Below are 14,024 nucleotides of genomic sequence, written 5' to 3'. Positions count from 1 at the left end.
GCCTTAGAAACGAGTTACAGTAGGTGAAGGCTCAATAACTAGCCTTAGATACGAGTTACAGGCCGTGAAGGCTCAATATCTAGCTTTAGAAACGAGTTACAGTAGGTGAAGGTTCAATATCCAGCCTTAGAAACGAGTTACAGTAGGTGAAGGTTTAATATCTAGCCTTAGAAACGAGTTACAGTACGTGAAGATCAGGCGTTCTTAATGTTTTGTACACTCAGTGTATATGGTGGAGTTGAGTTCTCTCAGCTTGGTCCCTTGGGGATCTCTGGCCCCGTCTAATGAAACAGAGAAAGATGAAAGATGGATGGAAATAGAGAGTCACTGATGTAATGGAGGAAATGCTATACCTTCAGCAATTAAAAGGCACAAGGGCTGTTCTTAGGCACGACGCAACGCAGAGTGCCTGGATTCCGGCCCTCAGCCGTGGTATATTGGCCGTTATATCACAAACTCTCGAGGTGCCTTGTTGCTATTATAACCTGGTTACCAACGTAAATAGAACAGGAAGAACAATATGTTGTGTCATACCTGTGGTATACGGTCTGATATACCACGGCTTTCAGACAATCAGAATGCAGGGCTCGCAACCACCCAGTTTATAATATGGAATATTCCAGTAGTTTTCGTCATTCTCTGAACCTAACCCACTAAAACCCCAACATTTGGCTCTGAAGTCTCTCGCTTGCCACTGACCACTAGGACTATGTTGTGGTGAATCTTCCACAGTACGTCCTGTGGATAGACCAGGTATACCCAGGGGTCCTTGTACCCCAGGTGAGGACTACTGGAGTAAGATACAGTACGTCCTGTGGATAGACCAGGTACACCCAGGGGTCCTTGTACCCCAGGTGAGGACTACTGGAGTAAGATGCTGTACTATACAGTATTACACATGTAGTGTTTACAGTATACTGTATGGAGTAAGATACTGTACTATACAGTATTACACATGTAGGATTTACAGTATACTGTATGAAGTAATATACTGTACAGTATTACACATGTAGGGGTTACAGTATACTGTATGGAGTAAGATACAGTACTATACAGTATTACACATGTAGGGGTTACAGTATACTGTATGGAGTAAGATACAGTACTATACAGTATTACATATGTAGGATTTACAGTATACTGTATGGAGTAAGATACAGTACAGTATTACACATGTAGGATTTACAGTATATTGTATGGAGTAAGATACAGTACTATACAGTATTACACATGTAGGGTTTACATAGTATAATAGTATACTAGTATAGTGTAGTATAATAGTTTATAGTACAGTATAATAGTTTATAGTATAGCAGTATAGTATAATAGTATAGTATACTACGTTATACTATAGTATAATAGTTTATAGTATCGTATAATAGTAAAGTGTAGTATACTAGTATAATGTAGTATAATATAATAGTATAATAGTATAGTGCAGTATACTACTTTATACTACTTTATAAAGTATACTGCTTTATACTACTTTATAGTATACTACTTTATACTACTTTATAGTATACTAGTTTATACTACTTTATAGTATACTACTTTATACTACTTTATAGTATACTACTTTATACTACTTTATAGTATACTGGTTTATACTACTTTATAGTATACTACTTTATACTACTTTATAGTATACTACTTTATAGTATACTACTTTATACTACTTTATAGTATACTACTTTATACTACTTTATAGTATACTACTTTATACTACTTTATAGTATACTAGTTTATACTACTTTATAGTATACTACTTTATACTACTTTATAGTATACTACTTTATACTACTTTATAGTATACTAGTTTATACTACTTTATAGTATACTACTTTATACTACTTTATAGTATACTACGTTATACTACTTTATAGTATACTACTTTATACTACTTTATAGTATACTAGTTTATACTACTTTATAGTATACTACTTTATACTACTTTATAGTATACTAGTTTATACTACTTTATAGTATACTAGTTTATACTACTTTATAGTATACTACTTTATACTACTTTATAGTATACTAGTTTATAGTGTAGTATAATAGTATAGTGTAGTATAATAGTTTATAGTATAGTATAGTATACTAGTATGGTGTAGTATAGTGTAGTATAATACGTTATACTATAGTATACTAGTTTATAGTAGTACGGGAAGTCACATTACATAACATCTAACATCCAAAGAGAGTCTATGTTACTGGATGAGGCCTTATATAGAACCATCACTGACATGAAGCCATCCAGTCACGACAGTGGTCTTTATTCCTGACAGTACACTGCTACTATAAGGTCACCCTAAAGCCCCACAGCCCCTCGACCTACCCATGTAGACCTCTTCATCTACTAGGCAGAACTACAGAGTACAGTGATCTTCCTGTCTGGGTTGGCGCCCCCCCCTCTTGGGTTGTGCTGTGGCGGAGATCTTTGTGGGCTATACTCGGCCTTGTCTCAGGATGGTAAGTTGGTGGTTGAAGATATCCCTCTAGTGGTGTGGGGCTGTGCTTTGGCAAAGTGGGTGGGGTTATATCCTTCCTGTGTGGCCCTGTCCGGGGGTATCATCGGATGGGGCCACAGTGTCTCCTGACACCTCCTGTCTCAGCCTCCAGAATTTATGCTGCAGTAGTTTATGTGTCGGGGGGCTAGGGTCAGTCTGTTATATTTGGAGTACTTCTCCTGTCCTATCCGGTGTCCTGTGTGAATTTAAGTATGCTCTCTCTAATTCTCTCTTTCTTTCTCTCTCTCGGAGGACCTGAGCCCTAGGACCATGCCTCAGGACTACCTGACATGATGACTCCTTGCTGTCCCCAGTCCACCTGACTGTGCTGCTGCTCAAGTTTCAACTGTTCTGCCTTATTATTATTCGACCATGCTGGTCATTTATGAACATTTGAACATCTTGGCCATGTTCTGTTATAATCTCCACCCGGCACAGCCAGAAGAGGACTGGCCACCCCACATAGCCTGGTTCCTCTCTAGGTTTCTTCCTAGGTTTTGGCCTTTCTAGGGAGTTTTTCCTAGCCACCGTGCTTCTACACCTGCATTGCTTGATGTTTGGTGTTTTAGGCTGGGTTTCTGTATAGCACTTTGAGATATCAGATGATGTACGAAGGGCTATATAAATACATTTGATTTGATTTACAGTAAAGAGCCTATTTTACTATCCTGAACGGTCAATTTCATTCACAGTTCACACTCTAAATAAAACCTCATTGAACCAAACTGCAGTCTATTCCCTTTCAGATAAAACTAACATCATTTATCAGTGACTCCTCTGCTGACCTCTATAGCTTCTACCAGCTGCAGCCCACTGGGTTCCTCTCCTCTCCTCCCCTCCCCTCCTCTCCTCCCCTCTCCAGCCTCTCCTCTCCTCTCCTCATCTCCTCTCTTCTCCTCCTCTCCTCTCCCCTCCCCTCTTCTCTTCTTTTCTCTTCTCCCCTCTTCTCCTCTCCTCTCCTCTCTTCTCCCCTATTCTCCTCTCCTCTCTCCCCTCACATCTCGCTGCCGTACCCTTCCCCTCCCCCTGTATCTCCATCCACTCCTCTCCGATCTCTCCCACGTATCTCCCTCTACTCCTCCCCTCCTCTCTCTCCCTCGCTCCCTACTCCTCATCCTCCCTCTCGCTCCCTACTCCTTCTCCTCCCCCTCACTCCCTACTCCTCTCCTCCCCCATCACTCCCTACTCCTCCCCTCCTCTCCTCCCCCCGCTCCCTACTCCTTCTCCTCCCCCTCGCTCCCTACTCCTCTCCTCCCCCCTCGCTCCCTACTCCTTTCTTCTCCCCCTCGCTCCCTACTCCTTCTCCTCACCCTCACTCCCTACTCCTCTCCACCCCCCTCACTCTCTACTCCTCTCCTCCCCCCTCACTCTCTACTCCTCTCCTCCCCCCTCAGTCTCTACTCCTCTCCTCCCCCCTCACTCCCTACTCCTTCTCCCCCTCACTCCCTACTCCTCTCCTCCCCCCTCACTCCCTACTCCTCCCCTCCTCTCCCCCCCCTCACTCCCTACTCCTCCCCTCCCCCCTCACTCTCTACTCCTCTCCTCTCCCCCTCTGCTAAATATGACATAGTGCCATTTTCTCCAGTGAGGACTGTTTCAGGCTGAACACACCATCTCTCCATTGTTATGTTACATGACCAGCGTAGCTTTAACTTACGCTGCTGCTGTGAGTGTGTGTGTGCGTGTGTGTGTGTGTGTGTGAGTGTGTGTGAGTGTGTGTGTGCGTGTGTGTGTGTGTGTGTGTGTGAGTGTGTGTGTGCGTGCATGTGTGTGAGTACTGTAGAGTAATAAATCATAATGTTGCCGTGAGAGCACCTCTGACACCTCTGACACCTCTGACACCTCTGACACCTCTGACACCTCTGTCACCTTCATTGTTTATTCTCACACCTCGAACTCCCCCAGGGGGCAGGCGGAGAAAGGGATGGAAGTATTTAGCGAGAGAGAGAGACAGAGAGAGAGAGACAGACAGACAGACAGAGAGAGACAGACAGAGAGACAGAGAGAGACAGAGAGAGAGACAGAGACAGAGAGAGAGAGAGAGAGAGAGAGAGAGAGCGAGAGAGCGAGAGAGCGAGAGACAGAGACAGAGAGACATGGCTCTCAAGAGAAGACAGCCTATGTGATCACTGCCCACAAAATGAGGTGGAAACTGAGCTGCACTTCCTAACCTCCTGCCCAATGTATGACCATAGTAGAGAGACATATTTCCCTCAGATTACACAGATCCACAAAGAATTCGAAAACAAATCCAATTTTGATAAACTCCCATATCTACTGGGTGAAATTCCACAGTGTGCCATCACATCAGCAAGATTTGTGACCTGTTGCCACGAGAAAAGGGCAACCAGTGAAGAACAAACACCATTGTAAATACAACCCATATTTATGCTTATTTATTTTATCTTGTGTCCTCTAACCATTTGTTCATTGTTAAAACACTGCATATATATAATATGACATTTGTAATGTCTTTATTGTTTTGAAACTTCTGTATGTGTAATGTTTACTGTTAATTTTTGTTGTTTATTTCACTTTATATATTCACTTTATATATTATCTACCTCACTTGCTTTGGCAATGTTAACACATGTTTCCCATGCCAATAAAGCCCCTTGAATTGAATTGAATTGAGACAGAGACAGAGAGAGAGAAAGAGAGAGACAGAGAGAGAGAGATAGAAAGAGAACAGGTGTTGTGTATTCCTGGAGGGTTGGAGACCTGTGAAGGACCATGGGGGTGATTGTCACTTCGTTGTGTAAGTGTTGTAACTTTAATGTGTTACAGAGTTAATGTTTAAGTTTATTCTTTGAGCTGTATCTAAAGATATTTCTTTAGATTTATTTGCATATGTAATTGTATTGGGTTGTGTTGAATTACGCTTTTTGACTGCAAGTCCCAGAATGCCTTGCGAGAGGAATGAGTGATAACGCGCCAATTATGTGCAGGTGCGGGTGATTGTGGCTGACTTTCCAACAGCATCTTACCTGCATTGCTCTGTACCAAAACAATTGTTGTTAAATGTAACGTAAACAAGTATTCTTACTAAAATAAGCTTTCGTATCAAACCCGACGTCCCGAGTCATTACTAAGAAGTTAGTTAATCTAAAATTTGGTGCCGAAACCCGGGATATGAGCTGCGACGAAGAAGTGGCTGAAATGGCTGAGGAGGAACGTCGGCATGAAGCAGAAAGAATGAGACGAAAGCGGGGTACCATTCGAGGCGCAACAACGCGGATTTTGAATCAGATTGACGTGGAAATATCCCAGTCAAATCCGGATACCGATCACTTGAGTACATTGTTGGAATTGCTATCCGCTAAGGAGGACAGTTTGTTTGAGCTCGATCGTGGAATTGAACAGTTAACGCCATTGGACGGATTGGAGGCAGAGATTGCATGCACGGAGGATTACAAAGAACGCATTATCATGCTGAAGAGCCGTGCACAAAGAGTGATAACGAAGAAACAGGACGTCAATCCACTACCAGCCCGGGTGAGTGACGCTAACTCAAACATATCACAGAGACAATCAGTAAGGCTACCGAAGTTGATTATTGAGAAATTCTATGGAGATGTCAGTATGTGGCAGGAGTTTTGGAGCCAATATGAGACTGCTATTCACAACAATGATTCCCTGTGTAAAAAAGAGAAGTTTACCTATCTGAAAACATATCTCACTGGACCAGCTGCAAAGGCAGTAGCAGGACTGATGTTAACAGACAGTAACTATGATAATGCAATCACTCTACTCAAGAGCAGATTTGGAAGGAAAGATCTTGTGATTAGTGCTCATATGTCAAAGCTGCTGAATCTCACACCTGTGAAGAAATCCTCTGATCTAAATGCATTGAGGCAGCTATATGATAAATGTGAAATTCAGATTAGGAGCCTGGAATCACTGGGTGTAATGTCAGAAACCTATGGAAGCCTACTATTCCCAATCTTACTGCAGATGATTCCAGAGGACATAGCTCTTGACTATAGTCGTCAGAGGGGAGTAGATGATGAATGGAAAGTGTCTGAGATTATCAGTTTCCTACAGAAAGAGGTTCAGAGCAGGGAGAGAGCGCTACAAATGACAAGATCATACAACCAACAGAAAGAGAGCAAACCATGGAACAAGTCATGCTTCTCCAATGAAATGAAAACAAAAAGACCCAACATGCCCTCTGCTGCAGCACTGCATACAACCAGCCAGAAGGAACAACAAACGTGTCTATTTTGTGACAGTGCAGACCACAAATCAGAAAACTGCACTGACTACAATATTGCTACACGCAAAGAGAAACTAAAGAACATGGGAAGATGCTTTGTATGTTTAGGACAGAGACACATAGCAAAATTCTGTAAAGTCAAAGATGTGTCATGTGCAACATGTGGAAGCAGACATCACATTGCGGTTTGTACCAGTAAGAGGAGGGAGGTGCAACCCCCTACTGTTCCTGTAGATGCTGTTGTTTCCTCAGTTATTCCCCATTCAGTGAAGATGAAACCAGATGGACAGAACACTGTGTTGCTACAAACGGCAAAGGCATGGGTAGAAGGCCCATCGGGCAGGAAGATAGCTCGTTGCTTACTAGATGGAGGCAGTCAGAGAAGCTTCATACATGAAAACCTTGTGAAGGGCTTGAAGCTACCAGTAATCAGACAAGAGGCACTCACTCTTCACACGTTTGGCTCCTCTGCCCCAGCAACATCCCAACGCAACACAGTGAAAGTCATCTTGGAGAATGTCTGGGACAAACAGCAGAGAATAGAGATAGAGGCAATTGAAACCCCACAAGTGTGCACAGCTGTGATGAAGGTTCCTGGTGAACGGATTCAGTATGAGCTCAGTAAAAGGGGACTGCAGCTCGCAGACTTTCCAGGAGATGACAATGATCCTGAACTCTCTGTCCTGATAGGAGCAGACTACTACTGGCAGATAGTATCAGGCAGAGTGGAGCGACTGACGGAGACGCTAGTTGCTTTTGAAGACGCTAGTTGCTTTTTTGGATGGTCGGTGCAGGGACCCGTGTCCATGTCAAGTGTCGCCGAGGCAACTTGCATGTTCATCCCACTTGATGAAGACACACTAGTCTCCAAGCAATTGCATGCATTCTGGGAGCTTGAGTCTCTGGGTATTCTAAGAGAGAAAACACAGAACCCAGAGGAAACCGAGGCTCTACAAAGGTTTGAGGAAACAACCACCTTCAAAGATGGGCGATACCATGTGGAGTTGCCATGGAAACGAGAAATGCCAGAACTCCAAGACAACTATAGAATCGCCAAGAAACGGTTTGTTAATCTAAAAGTAAGTAACGTTCAAATACCGACAAAAAAATCTAGAGACTATACAGGCACAACTACTACAATCTATAACAAACACGCCTCTAGGCTATACAGGCACAACTACCACAATCTATAACAAACACGCCTCTAGGCTATACAGGCACAACTACCACAATCTATAACAAACACGCCTCTAGGCTATACAGGCCCAAATACCACAATCTATAACAAACACGCCTCTAGGCTATACAGGCCCAAATACCACAATCTATAACAAACACGCCTCTAGGCTATACAGGCACAACTACCACAATCTATAACAAACACGCCTCTAGGCTATACAGGCCCAACTACCACAATCTATAACAAACACGCCTCTAGGCTATACAGGCCCAAATACCACAATCTATAACAAACACGCCTCTAGGCTATACAAGCACAACTACCACAATCTATAACAAACAGGCCTCTAGGCTATACAGGCACAACTACCACAATCTATAACAAACACGCCTCTAGGCTATACAGGCACAACTACCACAATCTATAACAAACACGCCTCTAGGCTATACAGGCCCAACTACTACAATCTATAACAAACACGCCTCTAGGCTATACAGGCACAACTACCACAATCTATAACAAACACGCCTCTAGGCTATACAGGCCCAAATACCACAATCTATAACAAACACGCCTCTAGGCTATACAGGCCCAAATACCACAATCTTCAACAAACATTTTTATTTCAATACCTTTGACTAATATTTACAGACAAATATTAAAATGTTGAGTTTGTCTGAACAACATGTTTTACTCATGAGTCTTAAAGTCTTAACCAATCAGCAAATGGCAACCTGACGATATATGAGCAGTGGTCTGTATGCTTAGTCCTGTACTTCCTGTTCACCCACGACTGCATGACTCCACACCATCAAGTTCGCTGATGATACGATGGTAAGGCCTGATCACCGACGGTGACGAGACGGCCAATAGGAAGCAGGTCAGAAACCCTGGCAGTGTGGCGCCGGGACAACAACCTCTCCCTCAACGTCAACAAGGAGCTGATGGTGGAGCTACAGGAAACAGGGGCAGGTCCACATCCACGGGCCCCAGTGGACGGGGCCAAAAGCTTCCTGTTCCTCTGTGTCCACATCACTGAGGATTTACAGACCTGCCATTACACCCTAACTACAGACCTGCCATTACACCCTAACTACAGACCTGACATTACACCCTAACTACAGACCTGCCATTACACCCTAACAACAGACCTGCCATTACACCCTAACTACAGACCTGTCATTACACCCTAACTACAGACCTGTCATTACACCCTAACTACAGACCTGCCATTACACCCTAACTACAGACCTGCCATTACACCCTAACTACAGACCTGCCATTACACCCTAACTACAGACCTGCCATTACACCCTAACAACAGACCCGCCATTACACCCTAACTACAGACCTGCCATTACACCCTAACTACAGACCTGTCATTACACCCTAACTACAGACCTGCCATTACACCCTAACCTGTATAGACCTGCCATTACACCCTAACTACAGACCTGCCATTACAACCTAACTACAGACCTGACATTACACCCTAACCTGTATAGACCTGCCATTACACCCTCACTACAGACCTGCCATTACACCCTAACTACAGACCTGCCATTACACCCTAACTACAGACCTGACATTACACCCTAACTACAGACCCGCCATTACACCCTAACTACAGACCTGTCATTACACCCTAACTACAGACCTGTCATTACACCCTAACTACAGCCCTGCCATTACACCCTAACTACAGACCTGCCATTACACCCTAACTACAGACCTGCCATTACACCCTAACTACAGACCTGCCATTACACCCTAACTACAGACCTGCCATTACACCCTAACAACAGACCCGCCATTACACCCTAACTACAGACCTGCCATTACACCCTAACTACAGACCTGTCATTACACCCTAACTACAGACCTGCCATTACACCCTAACCTGTATAGACCTGCCATTACACCCTAACTACAGACCTGCCATTACAACCTAACTACAGACCTGACATTACACCCTAACCTGTATAGACCTGCCATTACACCCTCACTACAGACCTGCCATTACACCCTAACTACAGACCTGCCATTACACCCTAACTACAGACCTGCCATTACACCCTAACCTGTATAGACTTGCCATTACACCCTAACTACAGACCTGCCATTACACCCTAACTACAGACCTGCCATTACACCCTAACTACAGACCTGCCATTACACCCTAACCTGTATAGATCTGCCATTACACCCTAACTACAGACCTGCCATTACACCCTAACTACAGACCTGCCATTACACCCTAACCTGTATAGATCTGCCATTACACCCTAAATTCAGACCTGTCATTACACCCTAACTACAGACCTGTCATTACACCCTAACTACAGCCCTGCCATTACACCCTAACTACAGACCTGCCATTACACCCTAACTACAGACCTGTCATTACACCCTAACTACAGACCTGTCATTACACCCTAACTACAGCCCTGCCATTACACCCTAACTACAGACCTGTCATTACACCCTAACTACAGACCTGCCATTTCACCCTAACTACAGACCTGCCATTACACCCTAACTACAGACCTGCCATTACACCCTAACTACAGACCTGCCATTACACCCTAACTACAGACCTGCCATTACACCCTAACTACAGACCTGTCATTACACCCTAACCTGTATAGACCTGCCATTACACCCTAACTACAGACCTGCCATTACACCCTAACTACAGACCTGCCATTACACCCTAACTACAGACCTGCCATTACACCCTAACCTGTATAGACCTGCCATTACACCCTAACTACACCACCTGCTGTTTTCCACCTGCTGTTTTCCACCTGCTGTATCCTGTGTAGGTGACAAATAAACAATATAATTTTAAACGTTCCTCAGCACATCATTGTAGTAGAGTCAACTGTCATTACATTAGTGTGTGACGTGTTAGTTGAGTAGCACAACTACCACAATCTATAACAAACAAATGTGACAATATTTAACCAGCGGCCTGCTCAATCTGACACGTTCCTCAGCACATCATTGTAGTAGAGTCAACTGTCATTACATTAGTGTGTGACCTATTTGTTGAGTAGGCATGGCCAGGTGTAAATGGACCCGTGTGGATTAAAACCATGTTGAAACTGTAGGTGTGGTGGTAGGAGCCCTCCCTTCAGAGGTTTATTTAGGACTAACAACATGGACCCCAACCCAGAATCCTCCAGCAGACACAACCTGAGGAGGACTGTATAAAAAGCCCAGGACTGACCAGACAGAATCACACATCAAGACTCTCCAAAGCATCTCCAGGAACCAAGAAGCCATCTAGAGTATCTCCACTGTCAGATCCAAGGAGCCATCCAGAGTCTCTCCTCTCCACACAACTGAAGATGGAGCAAAGCCCCTCTCTCACCTTGCTGCTGCTGCTGCTGCTGGGCCTCTCTCAGGCCAACCCTCTCATGGAGGATGGAAGTGGACCAGAGATCCTAACAGACAACCCTGAGGCTGTAGACATCACTGAGAGAATTCTGACCACTAATAACGGCTCCAGTCAGTTCCTGTTGGAGGGGGACATGGTGGCACCAACAACCAGAAACGCCATGATTTGCTATAGGTACAACCAACACACACTGAAAACAATATTGTGTGAATTCTACTTTTAAAACTATCTGCATCAGCTTATTGAGTATTTCCAACACGAGGTATTTTTATGTTGAATATACATCACGTTTAGTGTTTCAGAAAGTTACATTATCACAAAATATACTTTGCTTCGTTCAAACCTGCATACAAACATTGTGTAGAAAGTAGCATTATAAAGTCAAAAGAATGTGGAATTACCCACAATCCTCTAAAAAACAGAGCCAGGTGTCAAAGTTGTTGCTAGAACTTAAAGTTTGTAAGTTGAGGGAACATTTCCCTTGGAGTTGTTTTTACGTGTATCTTATGTTGATATATTTACATGTTTAAATTTCAGGTTGGTTAAACGAGTGAAGTAGAGTAAAGGACTAATTATATTGAAGTAAAGATAACAAATATATTTTTTTAGGTCAAAATAATTGTATTTTCAAATATAATTGACTAACCAGCTGAGTGTCATTTTACAGTGCAGGGTGCTTCTGGAAAAAAGGCTCCAACGGACTGGTTGAAGTGCCCTACACAGTGAGCAGTAGCTTCAGTTCCTCTGACAAGCAGGGCATTGAAAACGCCCTCCGGGCCTTCCCTTCCAAGACCTGCATTCGCTTCGTGCCTCGGCAGAATCAGGTTGACTTCATCAGCTACGAGCCCAGAGACGGGTGCTGGTCCTCTCTTGGGAGAGTGGGAGGCCAACAGACAGTCTCTCTCCAAATGAACGGGTGTGTTTACTTCGGCATCATTCAGCACGAGACTCTCCACGCTCTGGGCTTCCAGCACGAACAAACCAGGAGCGACCGTGACCAGTACGTCACGATCAACTGGAGTAACATCGACTCTAACAATGCCTACAACTTTGATAGATCAAACACCAACAACCTGAACACTCCCTATGACTACAGCTCTGTCATGCACTATGGAAAAACAGCCTTCTCTGTCAACGGGATGGACACCATCACCCCCATCCCCAACCCCAACGTGCCCATCGGCCAGAGACAGGGGTTGTCCACCACGGACATCCTGAGGATCAACAGACTCTACGGCTGCTGAGAGGAAGACATCAAGTCACAGGAGAAAAGTCTGGAAAAGACCAGATGAAGGAAGTCAAGTCTGACATATATAATGTAATCTTATTGATTTAAAATCATTGTTGAGTTGTAACTTAAAAAAAATGATAATTGCTGTAGTTGTGCAGTTTAATCATATGACTTAATTAATTATCTAAAATAAACAAGATTGAAAGCAGATGCTATTGTGTAATTCCAGTGTTTTATAGTGTGTGCAATGTGTGTGTGAATGAGTGAGTGAGTGAGTGAGTGAGTGAGTGAGTGAGTGATAGTTAACAGACTGGGCACAAGTCCTCCATGTCTGTCCTGATCCAAGACATTCTTCCTCCAATCAGCACTAGAGTTACATCACTTCTGTCACAACTACAATGACATCATTTATCTCACCTAAACACAATAAGACACTAGGAATATTCACAACTACAATGACATGAAAGATAATAATTATTTTTGGAAGAGAATGAAGGAGGCTGACAGAGGACAACATAAATATCTGCACTGGGAATCTGACAACAAAGCAGAAATAAAAATCAACCACACTGTATTTTTTTTGTTAAGATTTATACTGTAGATGTAACTGGTTTGGTCTGACAAAATCATCACTTCAATGTGGAGTCACACGTCCCCCAAAAAATACAGGTTCCTCCTCAAAACTTTTTAAAATGCTGTGCATTGAAGACTAACAAACCAAAACCTTCTGCAGACATGCTGACTACCATCTCTCTCTATTTATCTTGGATCTTGGAGGGCACTATGGTGTTGAACGCTGAGCTGTAGTCAATGAACAACATTCTTACGTAGGTGTTCCTTCTGTCCAGGTGGGAAAGGGCAGTGTGGAGTGCAATAGAGATTGCATCATCTGTGGATCTGTTGGGGCAGAAAGCAAATTGGACTGGGTCTAGGGTTTCTGGGATGATTGTGTTAATGGGTGTCATGCCCAGACTTTCAAATAACTTCATAGCTACAGATGTGAGTGCTACGGGGCGATAATAATTAAAATAGGTTACCATGTTGTTCTTGTGCACAGGGACTATGGTGGTCTGCTTGAAAAATGTAGGTCTTACAGACTGGGTCAGGGAGAGGTTGAAAATGTCAGTGAATACAATTGTCAGCGCATGCTCGGAGAACATGTCCTGGTAATCCGTCTGACCCTACGGGCTTGTGAACTTTCAACTGTTTAAAAAGATCACATCGGCTACGGAAAGCATGAACACAAAGTCATCCAGAACAGCTGGTGTTCTCACGCATGGTTCAGTGTTGTTGCATTTAGCACATCTGGTAGGCTTGTGTCACTGGGCAGCTCGTGGCTGGGTTCCCCTTTGTAATCCTTAATAGTTTGGAAGCCCTGTATTCGCTCGCAAGTTGATTTTGTTCACCCACACCAGACGCAATCAGGAGGAACAATTATATTAATTTGGGGACAGGTCAAAAAGCATTGAACATTTATGGCAATT

General features: G+C 43.5%; 1 protein-coding gene across 1 annotated transcript; it reads left to right on the top strand.

Annotated features, from left to right (window-relative positions):
* Positions 1–10,951: 10,951 nt before the first annotated feature.
* Positions 10,952–13,011, top strand: LOC139403927 (hatching enzyme 1.2-like). Its single transcript, XM_071147133.1, has 3 exons — positions 10,952–11,483; positions 11,612–11,614; positions 11,977–13,011. Exons 1-3 carry the CDS (start codon positions 11,260–11,262, stop codon positions 12,551–12,553), a joined length of 804 nt encoding a protein of 267 aa, XP_071003234.1. The 5' UTR covers positions 10,952–11,259; the 3' UTR covers positions 12,554–13,011.
* The last annotated feature ends 1,013 nt before the right edge of the window (positions 13,012–14,024 follow it).

The sequence above is a fragment of the Oncorhynchus clarkii genome, unplaced genomic scaffold (assembly GCF_045791955.1).
Source record: "Oncorhynchus clarkii lewisi isolate Uvic-CL-2024 unplaced genomic scaffold, UVic_Ocla_1.0 unplaced_contig_4810_pilon_pilon, whole genome shotgun sequence".
Taxonomy (NCBI): domain Eukaryota; kingdom Metazoa; phylum Chordata; class Actinopteri; order Salmoniformes; family Salmonidae; genus Oncorhynchus; species Oncorhynchus clarkii.
Note: the sequence above shows the minus strand (reverse complement) of the source record. Positions and strands in the feature narration are given on the sequence as shown.

What these genes read in the sequence shown, in the direction of transcription:
- LOC139403927 (XM_071147133.1), top strand. Translation starts at nt 11,260, where the DNA reads ATGGAGCAAAGCCCCTCTCTCACCTTGCTGCTGCTGCTGCTGCTGGGC.